Source organism: Mus caroli, unplaced genomic scaffold (assembly GCF_978045245.1).
Source record: "Mus caroli unplaced genomic scaffold, Mus_caroli_1 scaffold_9, whole genome shotgun sequence".
NCBI lineage: Eukaryota > Metazoa > Chordata > Mammalia > Rodentia > Muridae > Mus > Mus caroli.
Genome location: NW_028227264.1, coordinates 85,844,221 through 85,863,339, shown reverse-complemented (window position 1 = coordinate 85,863,339; position 19,119 = coordinate 85,844,221). Strand labels below are relative to the sequence as shown.

Genomic DNA, 19,119 nt, shown 5'->3' with positions numbered 1-19,119 from the left:
CTGATAGAAAAGAAGCTTGGGGGCTAATAGGATAATTAGCCCAGCGGATGGACCAGAAAGGGGTGAAGCTTATATTCTGGAGCCAAACCTTAGGGCTATGGCCACTGGGCAAGTCGTTCTCCCTCTCTGGGTCTCAGTTTCCTCCATCTGTACGAATAATAATAAATTAAGCAAGGATAATAAATTATTGTAGAGGAGAAAAAACACCAACAACAAAAACTGACCCTGTCAGTGGTGTGAGCTTTCTTGGAGGTCAAATATCAGATACCCTGCATATCAGATACTTACATTATTATTCATAACAGTAGCAAAATTACAGTTACGAGGTAGCAACAAAGTCAATGCAACATGAGAAACTGCCTTAGGCAGATGGATCACTGCCTTCCATCATCTCTGGGTCATTTGCTGGGGCCCTGTACTGTCAAAAGGACAATCAAAGAAAAAACCATTTCGAAGGCATGCAGTGCATACAGGCACTTGCTTGTCATCTCTCCGTGGTTCAACCCAAGACTGTTTCACTTTGTGGCGAGACTGTGTCACACCTTTAATAGAGTGCTTCAATTTTTTAATGTATTTTTTTTTGTTTTTTCCAAGCTAGCAATGTGTGTTGTGTTCCTTTTTCATGTTGCTAGGTTGCTGCAGCCCATCGTCCAGGCGACCTTTGTGATCACAGAGGAAGCACCCAGTACCCTGCAGTGTGCAGCCTTGCTGAGCTATGGTGTGCAGCCAGTTAGACTTCTTCTCTGCATCTCCACCTTCACATATGTTCAACTCACAGGGTAGCAGTGGATTGCAGCTGCGTGATAAATCACAAGCACTTGAATGTGAACTTGAGCAACTCTGAAGGATAAATGGACCCTGAACCAGGGAACATATTAACAAAAGAGCAGAGATGTCCAGAGAACTGATAACACAGAGGAAAAGGGCTGAGTTTATCAGACAGGAAATGAGTGTGAAACTAATAGAAAAACTAATTAGAAAGAGTTTATAGGGGAAAATCCTACTGTGTTGTGGGAGGGGTCCTAAAGGATCAATGTTGTCTGGAGCAATTAACTCATGTACTTTCTGGTAGACTTTGAGAAACAAGCAAAGGGGTGGCCTGGTTTTAGGCAAACAAAGAAAGGGTGGAGAGCTCTCCCTTTGATCTTTCTTAACTTCAGCTCAAAACAGTCTTTGTGCCAAAGTTGCATATTCTATTCCCCTGCAACAGTTAGGACTAATGGGCTTGTTATACAAGAGAGACTTGGAACAGGACTTAGCTCTGTCTAACTATTAGCTGCTGCTGTTTCCATTGTCACTGCCATCACCCTTCTCATGATGATGAGGAGCTGTGGCACTAACCACCCCAGTTCTACTTCATCACACACACACGCACACACACACCTCGCACAGATGTCTCTTTTTCAGTAGCAGAAATGCAGCCAGCCTGCAAGATGGGAGTGTGTCCCTGAAGTTGCAGCTGACTGGACCATTCTTGATCCAGTTCTTAGACTTGGGCTTTCCAAGGTGAAGGACAATGCAGGGTTGAGAGAATGCTACATCTTAGATAGATGTTACCAATGAGCACTCTGTTAGCTCCTTGTGCCAGAAGAGGAGAATGATGGGTGGGGCAGCCCACTAAAGTGGCTCAGTGGTTGAAAGTCTCCACTCTGAGGTCGAGAACAGTGCAACAGCAAATGTCCTGGCACGTGATATCCTACAAGTTGTTAAGTCCCCCGGGCCTCAGTTTACACATCTGTAAATGAGGTCAGTGATAGGATTTGTCCAAACGGATTGGGTGAGCATTAGAGAATGGGTGCTTATCTTTGGATCACAATCAGCTACATGGTGGGATGCTATTTGGCAATTCAGTGATGATGTTCCCTATTTGGGAGAAAGTGAAGTAGTCAGCAGGTATTCAGGAGATCAGGAGGTCCTTGTGTATAAGGTGGGGGTAGTTTCAGAGTCAGATAAACACATTAGCTGAGGACTCGGGAGTCTTGTGCTCCAATATAGCCTGTGCTTCTCCTGAACTAAGTGACCCTGAACAAATCAGTCTGCCAAAGTTTTTTTTTGTTTTGTTTTGTTTTTTGTTTTTTGTTTTTTGTTTTTTGGTTTTTTGTTTTTTGTCAGTTTTCTGCTGTGGTACCAGGAACCCTCAGACTGGATCATCTGTAAAGAAGAGAGATTTATTTGGTTCATGGTACAGGAGATAGAAAAGTTCACGATCAGGTTGTTACACGGGGTGAGGTCACAGCATGGTGGATGCCTACACAAATCAGAAGTACTCAGGAGAGTGGGGTATAAGCACCTGAACACAAGGTGGACACAGGGCTGCCGTGTACCAACTGCTCTTTCGATACCTAACTCAGTCCTGCATGAGTGAGGACCCACTCATTCCTGAGGGGCACCATTAATCCACGAGGATTTTTGTCCCACTGACATAAACACGTTCTATTAGGCTCTACCAATATTGCCCAGTGAAGGGTTATTCTTCACCACAAGTTTTGGTGGTAAGTGACCATGTTCGAATTATGGTCCACCCCATCGGGAAAACAGCATCCTGGAGGAGGAGTGCCAGAATGTGGGGGGTTCTGTACTGCACAGGCATCTCCTCCTGTGCCCTCCCCAAATTGGACACAGATAGCTTACAACCACCCACAGACCTAGACTCCTCCAACAGCATTCTACCCTGTGTTCGTTATGTGTGGGCTCACTCTGTGTGCCAGATCCTGGGCAAGGCAGCGAGACAGAGATCTCAGGGTTTTCTTTTTCTGGAGTGTCTAATGAGAAATAGCACATAGTTGCATTGTGATGGGGAACAGTGTGTCTGGAACACCAGTGCAGGCAAGGATCAGTGTGGTTAGAGTACTCTGAGAAAGTGGGAAAAGACGTGGGACATGTGTGGCAAGGAGGGAGCGAGGGAAGAAATTTTCAGGCGAAGTAGCTAGTGCCGAAGCCCGAGGGTAGGTAACAGTAAGGTTCAACACATACTCTCCTAATGAGAAGCAGTTATGGCATCGGGTCATTTGTATCGTTGTGATCAGTCACCTTACAGAAACTAAGAGAGATTTGACCCATGGTTTCAGAGCTTTTACTCCATCACCATGGAGAAGGCAGGGTGGAACCCAGTAGCTCACAAGATTTGTAGCCAGGAAACAGAACAAAAGAAAGAGAATTTTGGTACATGGCACAGTCTCTAGGGATTTATCCCCTTATGGTAGGCATCTACCAGATAGGCTTGTCCTCCAGAACCTCTCAAACTAACGTCCTCTGCTGGAGATCAAACATGAAACATTTAATCTTCTGAAGGATCATCATTTCAAACTGTAGGGAATGAGGTTTCACTTATTGGAACTAGGTAGTTTTGGAGTGGAAAATGACGAGTCACGGTCCTGGTCTTGTTATCACCAAGGGTGCAAAAGGATCTTGAATTCCAAAGTGCACTTGGCGGGGCATGGAAAGGGTCAAGCGGGGTAACTGATAATGGGAGACTTAACAGACTGTCAGTTGTGGAGTCGCAAAAGCAAACGATGAGTCGCATCTGTTAGGGAATGCGACTGTGGGGTAAATCAGTCTGTTTTAGGTTAGTGGTGAGTGCGTGTGGGAGAGGAGGGGGAAGCATTCAGATCCTCAAACTGCCAGCCCGTGTGACTGAGGTGGAAGAGGACAGGAGGGTGTGGCAGAGCATGAGGACCTGCTTATTGGGATGCTTTTTACCCATGCCGTGTCTGATTTCCCAAGTGTACTTGCCAACTTCCTCATTAGGCTAGCACCTGGCTTCTAGGAGCATTGCCAATTGGTCATTTGCCCTGCCCTAGGCAGGGGGCTTCTGGCCAGCAACTGAAGGTGTAGGAGAATTGAAGGCCAAGTAGGCACAGTCTGGCTTGTCAGGTATGTTCTCTGTGAGTGTGCCTCCATCTGTCTTTCTCTTTGTCTATGTTTTTGTCTATGTGTGTCTCTTGCTGCCTGTGTACATTATTATGTCTCTCTGTGTGTGTCTCTCTTTCTCTCCATATCTACCTATCACATATATATATATATATATATATATATATATATATACATATATATAGATACATATATACACATATATATAGATACATATATATACACATATATATAGATACATATATATACATATATATATATATGTATATATATATATATAAAATCTTCTCTGTGAGTGTTGAGACAGACAAACATAGACAGAAAGACATCGACATGGGTCCCACCCTGTATGTCTGTGTGTCCTTTGGCAGAAGAATCATGTGTATTTTCCAGATGACTGGTATTTTCTCATCATTGCAGTCTTTTCATTCTCAGGGACATCACTAGAAATCAGGTCCCATTGTCTTTAAGAAGAACACTACTCATTTTCTTATTCAGCAAACAGGAAGGTTCTACCTGGTTCCCAAATTGTGACAGTACCGGCATCTCATTGACTCTCCTCTGCCTGCTGCTCTCTCCAACTTAGCAAGTCCACGTGTGTTGCCAGTCTTGGTACCTTAGTGCTCAGAGCCAAGACCAGGACCTTCTTCTCAAATCCACAATGATGAGTGTGTGCATAAAACACCATAACAAGCAGCTTTAGACCTAATTGGTAACTGGTGTGTAGCACCAGGATCTCTCCAGAGGAGGCAGTGAGCCCAGAGAGCATGAACAGAACAATTCCCAGACACAGTGGTGGAAGCATAGGGAAGGACATGCTAGACAAGGAAAACAGAGGTGAAACCCCGCTGTGAGGGACAGAGTGGATGGACGGGGCCTCTGCTAAGTTACAACTTGAACACCTGAGAAGCCGGATTCCAAAGCAACTAGGGTACCACAGTGTGCTGGAATGCCCATGGACCATGGTCTCAGGTCTGCCAGGGCTCAGATACTAGTGCTGTCAGGAAGTGGGGCTGCTAGATGGTCAGAACTGTGGCCACCAGAGCTGGGAGTCCTACACTTGAATTATAGAGCTAGAAGATTGGTGATTTGAGTTTTGAGCCAGAGCCCAGCAATGACTGAGTGTATTGTCTTTGGTCTTTGATTTTTACATCAGTAAAATCGAGGTGATAGCATTTCCTACCAAAGGTTGTTGAGAAGTTAAGTCCCATCTTTTGGTCTATCTCAGCAGAACCAGGATCTTAAGCCCAATAAATAGGCTACCCCATTCCCAGCCTAACCACCATCACTTTTATGATTACTATCAGCAGCATCAAGATCTTCTTATACAGTCATTCCCTACTAGCTCCTTCTGTTGCTGACAAAAAGCAAGTTAAGGAACAAAGGGTTAACATTGGCTCACAGTGTGGGTGGACAAACCACCATGGCAAAGATGGCAGCAGGAGTATAAGGTGGCTGGTCATATTACATCTGCAGTCAAGAAGCAGCAAGAGATGGAGGCTGGTGCTCAGCTTATTTTCCTTTTTATTCTGTTCAGGAGCCCAGCCCAGGGAAGAGTGCCACCTACCTTTAAGGTGGGTCTTCTTACCTCATTTACCTCAGTCTAGAAAGTCTCTTGAAGAGGCTTGTTTAGAGCCCGTAAATTTGACAAGGTTAACTGTTAGACTTGTCCACCTGTGAAAGAGCCATCTCTTTTGTTTCTTTACAGTGATGCAAAAGTGATCCTTTCAATGCTGAGCTGAGGCAGTGAGTTTCAATTTCCAGATGGCAGTGCTCTTAACAGGTACCTGTCACATGAAAGACAAGCACCTCTTTCTCTTGTGGGGCTGACTGCTTTGGCATCACATAGGTATATATTCTGGAGAAGTATGTTCCCAAACCAGATCTGTAAGCTGCAATGCACCCTTTGTAAAGAGCCATGGTTCCTCTTGATCTTCACTACAGTTAGCTTTAGAATCAGTCAGGAAACACACCTTGAGGTATTCTATGCAGACATTTCCAGAGAGGTTTCATAGCAGAGGGTAGACCCACCCTGAATGGGCTGCACCATTTGGTGGGTTGAATAAAACAGGGGAGTGAGCCAGGCACCAGCACCCATCCTTCTCTGATTTCTTACTGGGAGGCAGTATGGCCAGCCACCACATACTCCAGCTTCCATGTTTTCCACACCATGGGGATCTTAGACATGACCTTCAGATGATGAAATCTGGGTAAGTCAAAGGCAAACTGACATGAGTGGATAAATTCATGCAGGGACCCAGTCCTGGATGTCACTGCCCAAGGGCTTTGCAAATTCTTTGTGTAAATAAGCCATGTAATTAGCCATGTATTAGCCATGTAATCTTCAGAGGGTTTAGTAAATACCTCCACTTATTGAATGCAAACGTTTATGTCCATGAGCTTAGTTTGATTGTTTGGGCCACTTCTGTATTTGAATGTATTTCTGTGAGAGGTGGGGGCTAGGGATGGTGATGAGAAGCAAATAAAAGGGTTTCATTTGACTGATCCTCTCACAGTTTCCCAACACCCTTGGCTGTTCTTCTGAAAGAGGAGGAAGCTGGTGGAGAAACCCACAGATTATACTTTCAAAGCCAAAATCTGTACTGTGTCGTTCCTACTACCCTGCTTTAAGCTCCGGCCCCAGGCTCGTTCCCTCGGATCTGAGGATGAAACACACATACACATTAACTTACTTTTAATATGCTTTAGCTCAATGGCTGGGCTCTTTGAAGCCTCCCTCCACTATCGTGCCCTTCTTTTCACTCCCAGAGCAACGCGTGTAATTCTACCTACCCTTTGCTTAGTTGCCAGGTTACCATCTTCTTGTTGAGCCCCCTAAAGCTGCCCTCATCTTAATTATCATTTTAATCTCCTGCCTGCTACCCCAGGCCCGTCTGGGAAGCGACCAATGGCCCTTTCTCCCTCTGAAGCACAGTGAATCTTTCCTCCTCCCTCCAGTCTGTTAACCTGCCTGCTGGAAAACTGGAAGTCCCACCTATTTCACCCAACTCTTAGGCCACAGACATCTTTATTGATCAATCAAAAACCAACTAGGGACTGGGACCTTCAGTGTTCACATGCAGATTCCCGATCAAAGCATCAGAACTGCTCCCTACAAAAATCTTTGTTTGGGTACCCACTGTGCTCTTACTTGTGGAGAAACTGACACCACTCCCAGGAGAAAGACATCTGGGATTTGAATTCATCAAAAAACAGGAAGCACTTTCGTGATGATATGTCTGGAAAGGGGTTCTGTGCTCCAAAGGCCCAAGACATCTGTTGGTATTAGTGAAGCAATTTCCTTGACACTTGACCTTTTCTCCAGAAAGTCAAGTGTCTTTTCAATTCATCCCACTATAGGCTGTGGGCTCCCTGCCTCCCCTGAGAAACTGTCTATTCCCACAGTCATCAATCTATTGGTGAAGCCCAGGTCATGCTGTTTCTAGCAATTTTTAAACATGTGAATCAAGGACTGACTCTTCAGAGGGAATCGGGGAGAGAAATAATTCCTTTTCGTGTTCACTCATGGAGCAGAGGGCAGAGTGAGGAGCAGTGTATGAATCTGAGTGTGTTTGCTCAGAGGATTAGCCACTAAAAACTGAAGATGGCTATTCCTCCAAGTATGGTATTTAGTTAGCTGAGATGTGAGTTGGGCACCTAGAGAGCTTTCTTTAGTATAACACATTTAGTCTTCCCAGAAAACAGTGGAGGTAGTTAAACTTTGTCTCTGATGATTTTATGTATATTCACTCAGTCAATGATCACTGCTACCCTACTATGTGGAGATATAAGACCCAATGAGCCTTATGTCCGGGATGCCCCACTCAACAGAAAAACAGAAACAGAGATCGATGAGCATCAATGAGCTCCAAGAAACAGCAATAAGCAGTTTATTGATCTGGTGCGCCAGGGGGTGGGGGGATGGGGTGGGGGGATGTGGGTAGGGTCCTACAATGGGGCAGAGGGGACCCCAAGTCTCCTAAGCACACACTTTTTATACAGTTTAAGGGTGTGGTTTAAGCCCATTGTTGGCCTGAGCTGACCTTTTCATTCATTCCCCCCTTTAGAAATGGTTACTAGCCTCTCCCTAAGCAACATTGATGGCCCCGCGGTGAGGTGAGGTCTTAGTCACCAGAAGAGGGAACTGAAATCTTCTTGATCATTATCTGCACCTGCTTTATGGCTGGGGCTTTCTTGTAAAGCTTGTTTTGCTGGGTCATTCTGGGAAGGGAGTGTTCGTCACAACCTTCTAGCGGAATGTCCCCAGCATGCTATTCTAAGCAAGGTCTTTCAGTAGTCATCTTATGTTCTCTAAGGTCACCCATTCCCACAAAGACAATTTTCTAAGTGCTTAGGATATAGCAGGGAACAGGACACACAGTAGTATCTGATCTTGGGATTCTGTCACTGCAAGCAGAAAGTGGACAGTGTGTAGAATAAATTGTAGGCAGAATATAGGTGATACATGCTGTAGTATTAGAGGGACCCCAAGTGCCAGGTAGTGGCCACCAGAAGGGAGCCCTCTTGTAAAGGTTGGCATTTATGAATACCTAAAGGAGATAAAGATTGAGCTGGGCAGGCATGTAGTGAGACTTCCCGTTGAGAGAACAGACAGTGTGCAGCACGCACTAGCAGGAAGATTCAATCTGGGATTCAGTCTTTTCCTTTTGTTTAAGAAATGAGGTAGGCTTTGCATATTTCTCATCTAAATTACCCCTGTGGGAGGCCCAGGTGTCAGCTTGCAGAGCCCTGTGCCAGTAACCTTGGAAGGGCACCGTGAAGAGATTTTGTAGGGAATGGTGGGTCTGTTCTGGGTTTCAGTGTTTGTGAGAACGTGTTAACATTCGTAGAACTAGATACCCAGAAAGTCCATTGCACTCCCTGTTAACTTAAAAGACAAATATTTTCAAAAGCACTTTAATACCATTTACTTGGTCTACTTTCGCCCTGCAAGTCTGAGTGTTTCTAGCTGTTACTAAAGATGAGCTCATTCCAATGCAGATTCTGCAGCCCCCACCACAGAGCCTTCCCAGCCACTGTTGGGCCTCCTAGTGCTGGCTGTCAAAAAAGAATCTATACTAATGGGACACTAGTTGCTCATGAATGCCATAATGTTTTAAACACCTTAATTAGTTACTTGCTTCTCAAAAGAACACCATGAGGTAGACACTAGTCTATCATCCGAATTCTGCAAACAAAGAAACCCAAGCACTGTGAGATGAGATGGTTTTGCCCAGACACTGTGAACAGGAAGTAGCAGAGCCCATCAGCTCAACCTTCAGGCTAACTGATTCTGTCAGGCAGTGTCAACATCAGAGAGATGAGACGCTGTGCTCTTTAACTAATGTGTTTGAGAGAAGACCTATCCTGGGAAAGAACCGCCATTGGAGTCAGTTTGCTGGATCTTGTCGACTAAACAGGAGGATTGACAAGATAAATGAGTGGGTATCTGAATCCTATGGGGGGTGGGGGAGAGAAGTCAAAATATGAGGTTTATAGGTAGATTCCAGAGTGGGTACCCAGGTGCATAACCCTACCTGATCGTGAGCAAGGAAATGAACTCAAGATCTGCTGAGACATCTAAGCAGACACCTGCTTTCTTCTCTGGGCTGATGCCACTCTGGGATGACTCTTTCCACTCCACAAAGCTCTTCCTAAGTTGATGCAAAGCCTATGACCCTGCGATTGTCCCTCCTCAGGCTCTATTGCCAAGTGGACCTGTTTTCATCCTCTCAATACTCCCCTTTCCCACCTCAGTCTCTGAGAAGTAAGTTTGTGAGGCTGCCAGCCAAAAGGTTTTCCAATCTGATGTGTCCACGCCTGCCCTCTAGTGGCAAGTGTGTGGCAATGTCACTGCTTTTTGCACTTTTGCAGCCATTAAAGAAAATGCTGGTCACTTACTTGAACGCAAGAACTGTTATATTGTGAAAATAGAATTCTTGTGACCAAGATGGGGTATCAGTGCCTGATGGGCAGTGGCATACACCATGTGTATAGGCTGGACAGATGGATGGTCATTGTCTTGTATGGGATGGATCAGTGCAGTGTGAGATTTTAGCACGTCATGACAAGCAGTGGACAGGTTAGAACACATTAATAGCATCTTTCTAGAACTTTCAAACGTAAAGACTTTGGACTGTGATGAATAGTGTATAATTAAAAAGGCAAAACAAAGCCAACAAGCAAACAACAAACAAAACCCTGAATCCCTGGGTAAGGGATACCTGGGTAAGGTAACAGTCATATAATTTTTCCACAGTCTGTGTCTCACATAACAGCCAAAAAACTTGATCATGTCTCTTTTCTATAACACTTCTATAGAGTACTGCCACCGTTGTATTAAAGCCAAACTTACCTTCAATATGCCTTTAAAAAAAAAAAACCTGGTATCTAATCTCCATTCTCTAATGTTTTTCTTGTGAACCTGTATTCCCACCCCCCCCCCCCCAGCAGAATGAACCTTCTTTCTTGGCTTCAGATATGCCAACATCCTCCCTGCCATTTGCACAGATACATTCTTCATGTTTCATCTTAAAGACCCATGGCCTATAGTACTCAGGAGATGGCTCAGAGGTTAAGGGAACTTCTAGAGGACCTGCAGTCAGTTTCCAGCATCCACATGATGGCTCACAATCATCTGTAACTATAGTTACTGGGATCTGATACCTTTTTCTGGCCTCTGTAGGTACCAGGTTCACATGCAATGCATATAAATACATGCAGGCAAAACACTCGTATGCATAAAATGCAAATAAACAAGTGTTCATGAAGTATAGCAATGATGGAGAAACAGATACACTGACCTGGGACAGAGTAGAGAGCTTGGAAATACAGCTGAGCATTTACAGTCAGGCTTCTAAGAACATACAACAGAGAAGACACAGTTTCCACAGAAAAATCACCATGGAGATGGCTAACTACAGACAGAAAAAGGAGCTGGAACCTTGTCTTGTACCCTATATAAAATCCAACTCAAGACGGTTAAATGAGTGTAATACTTAAAATGCAAACAATTAGAAAAACATAAAGAGAGGGAAATCAATTTTGCATCGGCAATGATATCTGAGATATGTCTCCCAAATTCAGGCAATGTATAAGTCAGAATGGACAAATAAGATTACACCAGATTGAAAGAAGCAGTAGTGTGAGAGACAGTGTATGGATTGGAAGAATAATTTATAAATATCTGTCTGATAAAAGGCTGTCATCCAAAAATATAAGAGAACTCAATTCATCAGAAAACAAAAACCTATTCTAAAGATATATAAAGCATATAAAGACACAGCCAAGTTATATGAAGGTAATACTCATCACCAGGAAGATGCAAATGGGCACAGTGAACACCTCACATGGGATAGAATGATTGTTATAAGCGATATGAAAGACCGTGCTGAGGCCCGCAACATGGCCCAGTGGGTAAAGGTACCTGCCACTAAGGTTGATACCTGGAACTGACATTGTAGAAGGGGAGAACTGATTTCTGCAAATTGTCCTCTGACCTCCACAAACACATTATGACATGCACATATATAAATATAGTTTAAAATTATAATGATAGAGGGCCATCAAGGGCATGAAGAAGGGAGGTTTTTGTATTCTATAAATGGGAATAAAATTAATATAGTTGTTATGGAGAACAGTATGGGATTCCTCAGAAAATGGGAAATAGAATTACCATTTGGTCCAGCGGCCCCACTTGTGTGCACATATCCAAAGAACTGGGAATCATCATAGCAATGAGTTAGGGATAGTGGCTCTCCCATGATCATTTCAGCATGACTCACAGTAACCAAGGTGTTAAAGGATTCATTGTCAGATGGTGTGTTGCTGGTGATAACGGAATACTATTAGGCAATTAAAAAGAGGGAACGCCTGCTGCTCTCGATAGCAATCAACCTGGAGAGTGCTGTGTTAAGGCAAGTAAGCAGGGTACAGAAGGATACCACCTGCATGATCTCGGTTGGGGCATCTAAGAGTTGAAAGCATGGAACTATAACATCGGATTATGGCTACGAGAAGTAGAGAGAAGGTGTGGAAAGAAATCTAGTGACCTTGATCAAAGTTGCCGCTGAGAAGAATAGCTTCAGTTGTCCATTCTAAGGACCTCAGATGTTAAATATTAAACAATAGCATATTTTATATTTTCAAATTGCCAAAGAGGATTTTAAATGCTTTTACCATGCAAGAAATGCTAAGTATAGAAGAGAGTTTTATGTGATTTAGTTATCCTACAGTATAAACATACGTGGTGGCGCACGCCTTTAATCCCAGCACTCGGGAGGCAGAGGCAGGCGGATTTCTGAGTTCGAGGCCAGCCTGGTCTACAAAGTGAGCTCCAGGACAGCCAGGGCTATACAGAGAAACCCTGTCTCGTAAAACCAAAAAAAAAAAAAAAATCTCTCATATCACCTGCTAGGTAAAAGTAATGTTCTGGGAACGTTCACTTCCTCAGAAAGGACTCCCCAGCTGTCCTATTTAAAGATATATTACTCTCTGAAAAGCCACTCCAAGTACTTTCCCAGCACATACCTCAAGTCATAGCTCTTGGTTCATCTGTTACCAACTTGGGCTTGCCAGACCTAAGTCTTTCTGGGGCCCAGAATAGTAAGGGTTACAAGAAAACCACGGATTGTTGTTGGGGTTGACCAGAAGCTTATTAGAAGTTTATTAGTTTATTCTAGCATGCCCCTAGAAACACACCTATAAACCCAGTTACTTGGGAAGCTGAGGCTGGGTGTTTGAGAGTTCAAGGTCACCCTGGGCTACTTAGTAAAGCTCTGTCTCAAAATAAAACGTCAAAGGGGCTTTCCAACAGACAGAAACATGGAGATGAGGCAAATCTAGCGATAACAGGTGAATTCCTACCTTGATGAGGTGGACCAGAGTTCCCAAAAAGGAGACTGTTAAATAAACTGCATAATCTCTTCAGCTCAAATATTCCACAGCCTTTTTTATCCAGAAATTAAAAAAAAAAAAGGCAGTTCGATTCCAGTAGTGACCAGTAGCTTGTTGGATTAGGTCCTTCACAGATGATAAACATTAACTTTGGACAAACATTTCAATCAAATATGGGATGTTGCTAGAGAGAAACAAAGAGTGGAAAGGAGGGACGAGAGCCCCTTGAGGGAAAGGAGCCATTTTACATCTGCCTGGGTGAAGCAGAAAACTTGGTATGGAAAGCCCAGAGAAGCTCCAACTAAAGCAGAGAGCTGCAGTCTTCATGGTTTAATTAGTAGTAACTGGGCAGCATATAAATGGGAGTGGGGGGTGGGGTTAAAGAGATGTTTCAGTTTCTCTCAAGAGGATCAGCCAAGACTAATTCTGTTTTTCCCTCTTGCTGATAGCTGTTGATCAGAGTGACACTTGTTAATAGCCCTACCTATAAGACACTATGGGGAGAAACACATCTCTGGGGAACCAGACTCAAAACAATAGAAAGTAATTTAAACACACACACACACATGTTATTCTTGTCAAGTATAATAGGGCATCAGCAAGTGCAGTAGAACATCTTCAAATTAGATCATGATGAACCCTAAGGTTAGCCTCAGGGCTACAGAGGTGGCTTTGCCAATGACGTTCTTGCTATATGTGCGTGAGGACTGGAGTTGGTGTCTCTAGCACCAAGGTAAAAATCCAGGCACGGCTGTGTATATTAGTACCTCAGGAAGGTGTGGCTTGGCCAGAAGGGGGTGCAGGAGAGCTTTCAGAGATGACAGAACAAATTAAACCCTACCCACCCTGTCATTTAACAAAGTCAGAAAATTGTACTGTAAAGATTTTCTTAATTTTACTGTAAGTAAAATTTATAACAATAAATTATAAAAATGCAGCAGAAGTGTAAATTTCAGTTCCAGGACTTAAGTAGCCATCGTTCTAGATCTCAAATAGATAATGAAGTTTTAAAAATTATTCTTGGGTTGGTAAGATGGCTCAGGCTTAGCCACTAAAGGTACCTGCTGCCAAGACTGAAAACTTGGGTTCTGTCTCTAGCCCCACAGAGTGGAAAGAGGGAACTGATACCTGCAAGTTGTCCCCTGTCTTCCATGTGTGTGTGTGTGTGTGTGTGTGTGTGTGTGTGTGTACATCTTTCAGTTATCATAACGAAATGCCACAGCCCGTGTGGCTTAAACAGCAGGAACTTATTTTCCCACAGTCTAGACGTCTGACAGCAGAGTACAGCGTGCTGGGTCTTGCTAGGACCGCTTCCCCCAGCTTGCAGACAGCCACCTTTTACTTGTGTCCTTACATAGTACAGAAGGTATCTGTCATAAGAAGAGATCTACTCCCGTCCCAGGGTTCCATCATCAATACTCTCCCAACTCCAGTTACCCCTCACAGGCTTTGTCTCCAGAAGTCTTCTCACTGGGGGTCAGATGAACTCAATAGGGATGAAGGTCCTCTCGACCTTCAGCCGTATACATTCAGGAAAATTTGGAAATTACAAATAAACAAACAAATTAATAAATAAATAAGGGTTACCAGAATGTATTCACTGCTGTGTTTTATTTATTATTTCTTTTGTGTTACTTTTATATGGCTGTAGTTATTTTGTACATGTAATTTTGTATTATGATTCTTTTTTTTTTGGTTTGGTTTGGTTGGTTTTTCGAGACAGGGATTCTCTGTGTAGCTTTGGCTGTCCTGGAACTCACTTTGTAGACCAGGCTGGCCTCGAACTCAGAAATCCGCCTGCCTCTGCCTCCCGAGTGCTGGGATCAAAGGCGTGCGCCACCACGCCCGGCTTTATGATTCTTTTTTATTCAGTGCTAGGGATCCAACTCAGAGCTTCCTGCATGCCAGGCCCCTCTGTTGCCGAACTTTCTGCTCCAGCCATTTAAGTTTTAATTTATATATTTATTTATCCACTTACTTTGGAGACTGCCTCTAGCCTCTTGCTAAGTTATTCAAGCTGGCCTTGGGCTCACTATAGTCCAGCCAGACCTTGAACGATTGACCTCCTGGTTTCTATCTTCAGTGTAGCTGGGGTTGTTGGCGTGTGCCAGCAAGCTGAGGCTTGATAAATTTAATATTACAGCATGAAATTTAGTTTTGTTACTAAAGATGCTTCATGTGAACTCTTTTTTGTTTATTTGTTTGTTTGGTTTTGTTTTTCAGGACAGGGTTTCTCTATGTAGCCTTGGCTGCCCTGGAACTTACTCTGTAGACCAGGCTGGACTTGAACTCAGAAATCCACCTGCCTCTGCCTCCTAAGTGCTGGGATTAAAGGCGTGGGCCACCACCGCCTTTTTGAATGGACAGAAACAATTGCCCTCGTGATTATCATCGTCCTATGAATACTGGTGGCTTGCCAATGTTTTCCGAGGGTCAGTAAGGCTGTGATGAATCTAATTATGCGTGAAGTGTTTTCCTGTTTCTTCGATTTTTTTTTTTTTTAGTATAGAATTCCTGAAAAATGGAAGTTGTAGCTTTTTTTTTTTTTTTTTTGGTTTTTCGAGACAGGGTTTCTCTGTGTAGCCCTGGCTGTCCTGGCACTCACTTTGTAGACCAGGCTGGCCTCGAACTCAGAAATCCGCCTGCCTCTGCCTCCCGAATGCTGGGATTAACGGTGTGCGCCACCACGCCCGGCTGGAAGTTGTAGCTTTTAAAGCAATTGCCAAATTACTCTCCAAAAGTATGTCCCAGTTTTCACAGACACAAACGATGGGCTGGAAACGTGCTTTATCTATTTGCTTTTAAATGGGAGGTAGTTGGTTCTGCTAATGTGCTTGTTGGCTTGTTTTCAACAGGTAAACAGAGTCCTGGGAAGTCCACTTCTCATGGTGCAGAAGGTCTGGGATTCTCTCACCCCCAAGCCTCCAGCTTCCTGTAACTGGCAACCTGCGCTTCAAACCTCATCGAGTTGATTCTGTGTGGAAGGAGGATTCCCATCTATCGAAGCCATGAACTTCCTCCGGAGGCGGCTGTCTGACAGCAGCTTTGTAGCCAACCTGCCCAATGGCTACATGCCGGACCTGCAGCGCCCAGAGAGCTCCAGTAGCTCCCCAGCATCCCCGGCCACAGAGAGGAGGCACCCCCAGCCCCTGGCTGCCTCCTTCTCATCTCCAGGATCCAGCCTGTTCAGCTCCTTCTCCAGTGCCATGAAACAGACCCCACAGGCTCCCTCAGGGCTGATGGAACCACCCACTCCTGTCACACCCGTGGTTCAGAGACCCAGGATCTTGTTGGTTATCGATGACGCCCATACAGACTGGTAAGCAGCTTCAGGGATGGAATCTATGTGTGCTATCTCACCTCTTGGGAGGAAAGAATAGAAAGCAAGTGTTATAAGAGGCTTACCTAGTTTCTGAGGCTAGCTGGGAGCAGGAGGCGTTCATCAAAGAGAAGCTGGATGTCTTGTTTTCTAGGGGCCTTATACAGGCAGAGCCATCTGCCAACTCCAAGTCTAACAGCTCTGAGATGAACAACAGAGGGCCCAAGTCTGGAAAGTTCCCCATGTATGCTATAAACGTCTTAACGTCTTTTTGATATGGGAAAAGCGCACTCACTGCGAGTGTTCTGGAGACAAGCAGGGAAACCATATAACCTTTCTGAGCAAGCATGAAATACACCTCATAGTGTTTCCCAAGTTACCTTCCGCAGGCTTGCTGTTCTCATCCTAACTCTTGGGAACAGGTTACCCACACTTACATCCCACTTCTCCCACGAGCTTGACCTCGGATACTTCACTGGATGGGGTTGACGAGTTCTCTAGCCTCCTCTGGACAGTAAGTTCTGAAGGCAGTAATCATTCAGGAAGTGACCAATCACAGGGCACCAGATCACAGGAGCAGGTGCGCTGCTCATATATGGGTCTGCCTCTCTGGAATAAGTCTATCCCCCGATGTGGTGATTCTGAGAGGTGATAAATACTGTAAGTCTCAGAAGACATAGTTTACAGTTAAGGACATCGGGCCCAATTATGTAGACATTGAAGCACTATGTCTAGAGCAGAGTTGAACCTGTGCAAAACAGTTGTTCTGATAGTAGACCCATGCATAGTGTTGGGGGCAAACTCATATATGACTATCTCCAGAACCCCACTTGGCCAGCACTTGGCCAGCACCCAGGACTCCTAGAAAAGTAGACTCAGATTAAGGGCAGCCGAGCCTCTGCTTTGGAGTCGAAGCTGTTCATTTATTCAAATGGATTCCTAATGTTCGGCAATCCTAGAACATGCTCAGCTGATTTAGGTGGCAGGCCTCATCTTTCTGATGAGAAGCGACCTCTTTACTGTTAATTGCTTTATGCCTAGAACTCACTCTCCAAACTCATGGGAGAGCTTTCTACCCCTGCCTCTTGGGTGCTGGGATGACAGGTATGAACCCCCACACCCAAACTAGAAATAATCTGATCTTAACATCCAGGGTGGTCTGGAAGTTGCCTCTGTCTGATCAGCCTGAGTTGTCTTCTCTTTTCTCCAAGGCTTTTGACTCACAGGCTTGCTTGTGCCTGCTGTATGCTGGGACTCTGCTCTTGAGGCTTGGTAGCTTCAGAGGTTTTACTTTCCAGGCCCTCGTCCAGGGGCAAAGCTCCCGCCCATTTACCCAGCAATCAACTGGCTGCCTGTGCTAGCCTCCGAGTCTCCGTTTCTATCTAACCCAACCTTTTCTTTTTACAGGCATATCTGTGTGTGATGTGCATGCATGTATGTATGTGTGTGCTCATGTGTGTGGGTCCATGTACGTGCATTAACAAATATGCTGTATGTTTAGAAGGTGGAAGTTGAATTCAGGTGTCATTCTGAACCACTCTTCACTTTATTTAGAGGCAGAATCTCTCGATGAACCCAGAGTTTACCAACTCTTGCTAGACGAGCTAACTGGTTTCCCCGCCCTACCCCCTTGCACCACCAGGACTCCCTGTCTCTGCCTCCCCAGGGCTGGGATTACAGGTGGCTACCATGCCTTCCGTACTTTTACAGGGGTACGGGGATCTGACCTCCAGTCTCCCCAAGGCTTGCAAGTCAAATACTTCATTCACTGAGCCATCTCCCCAGCACCTAACCAGACATTGGAACTTATTCTATGCTAGTTGTCTTACCTCTGCCTCAGCTATTCGTCAAGAAAAGTTGTCTCCTGTTTGGAAGTGAAGTTTAATAATGGAGAGTGTGGTATGGTAACAAACAACGAGGCCACATTCTGTCTATCCCTCAGCCCCCTCCCAGCTTTGTAGCTCTTGTGACTTGCTGTACCTAAATGTGGTACCTGTCTCCTCACGGGGCTTTATGGAAGTAGATAACATGAAAGTCAATATAAAAGTCCTTGGATAACTACCAAGTGGCATGCAAGCATATATGCAGACTATTGTAGAGAACTGTGGACCTCTCTGTATGTCATTAATCATGGCAGCAACACCTTCCAGGCATTCTTGATTTATGCCTTTGTCCCGTGTATTGTGCAGAAAGGACAGGGTCCATCCCATTGTGTCTGGCTTCCGTTGCCATTCCTTCCTGCTTAGCACCTACTAAGTAGATATTACTGCTCTTTATTTGCCCACAGAGCCTGTGACACTGTGACAAGGCACAGAGAACAAGGCTGGGATCCAGCTAGTGGCCCCAGTCAAGTTGCATTTAAATTTTGACTTTGGTCGATTGCCTTAATCTATAGAAATAAGTAGTGTAGAAGGCTTAGGTGCTGCTCCCTTGGAAGTCAGGGTGGAGGTAACGATTTTGCCCTGAGTGGTCATTCTCTCGGTGTGTTGAAACATCTATCACTTGCTCACACTTTAATTGGGTCTTAAGAACAACAGTGTTTGGTTTCTGGCACTCTTCTTGCCCTTTGATGGAGAAAAAGAAATTGAGACTCATGGGCTTACCTGGGAATTGGCTGCATATTCATGAATGTTTGTGAATGGGAGACTTCCCACCACAGGCTCATCAGCTTCTCCTTCGAACTCCTTTCTTACATCTTTATGCCCTCCTAACCTCTCACCATGTCAGTGGCATTCCCAGCTCTCTCCAAATTAATGTTCCCTGGGTGCCTTCGAATCAGTCTTGCTGGTTGTGGTAGGGCACAACTGTAATCCTTGCACTTAGGAGGCAGAGTTTGAGAGGACCGGGAGTTCAAGGCTAGCTTCTGCTACACAGGGAGACTGTTTTCAGAACTAACAGCTTGCAGACACCAGAAGATTCTCTCTCCTACCTATAGAAGTCTCCAAAAATGACTGACTACAGCTACCAAAATTAGCCAGCAGGTGGCAGGCTAGCCCCATGGTCCAATGTATCCTGGCGGAGCCAGCTGCCTCCAG

At 44.7% G+C, this 19,119-nt stretch overlaps 1 protein-coding gene across 2 annotated transcripts in view; it reads left to right on the top strand.

Annotated features, from left to right (window-relative positions):
• Positions 1-19,119, top strand: part of Syn3 (synapsin III) — a 438,182-nt gene that overhangs the window by 16,677 nt on the left and 402,386 nt on the right. For both annotated transcript variants that reach the window (XM_021173742.3, XM_029482726.2), the window contains exon 2: positions 15,621-16,084. In XM_021173742.3, coding sequence (XP_021029401.1) covers positions 15,774-16,084 — 311 coding nt within the window. In that variant the 5' untranslated portion in view covers positions 15,621-15,773. The remainder of the gene's footprint in view (positions 1-15,620; positions 16,085-19,119) is intronic.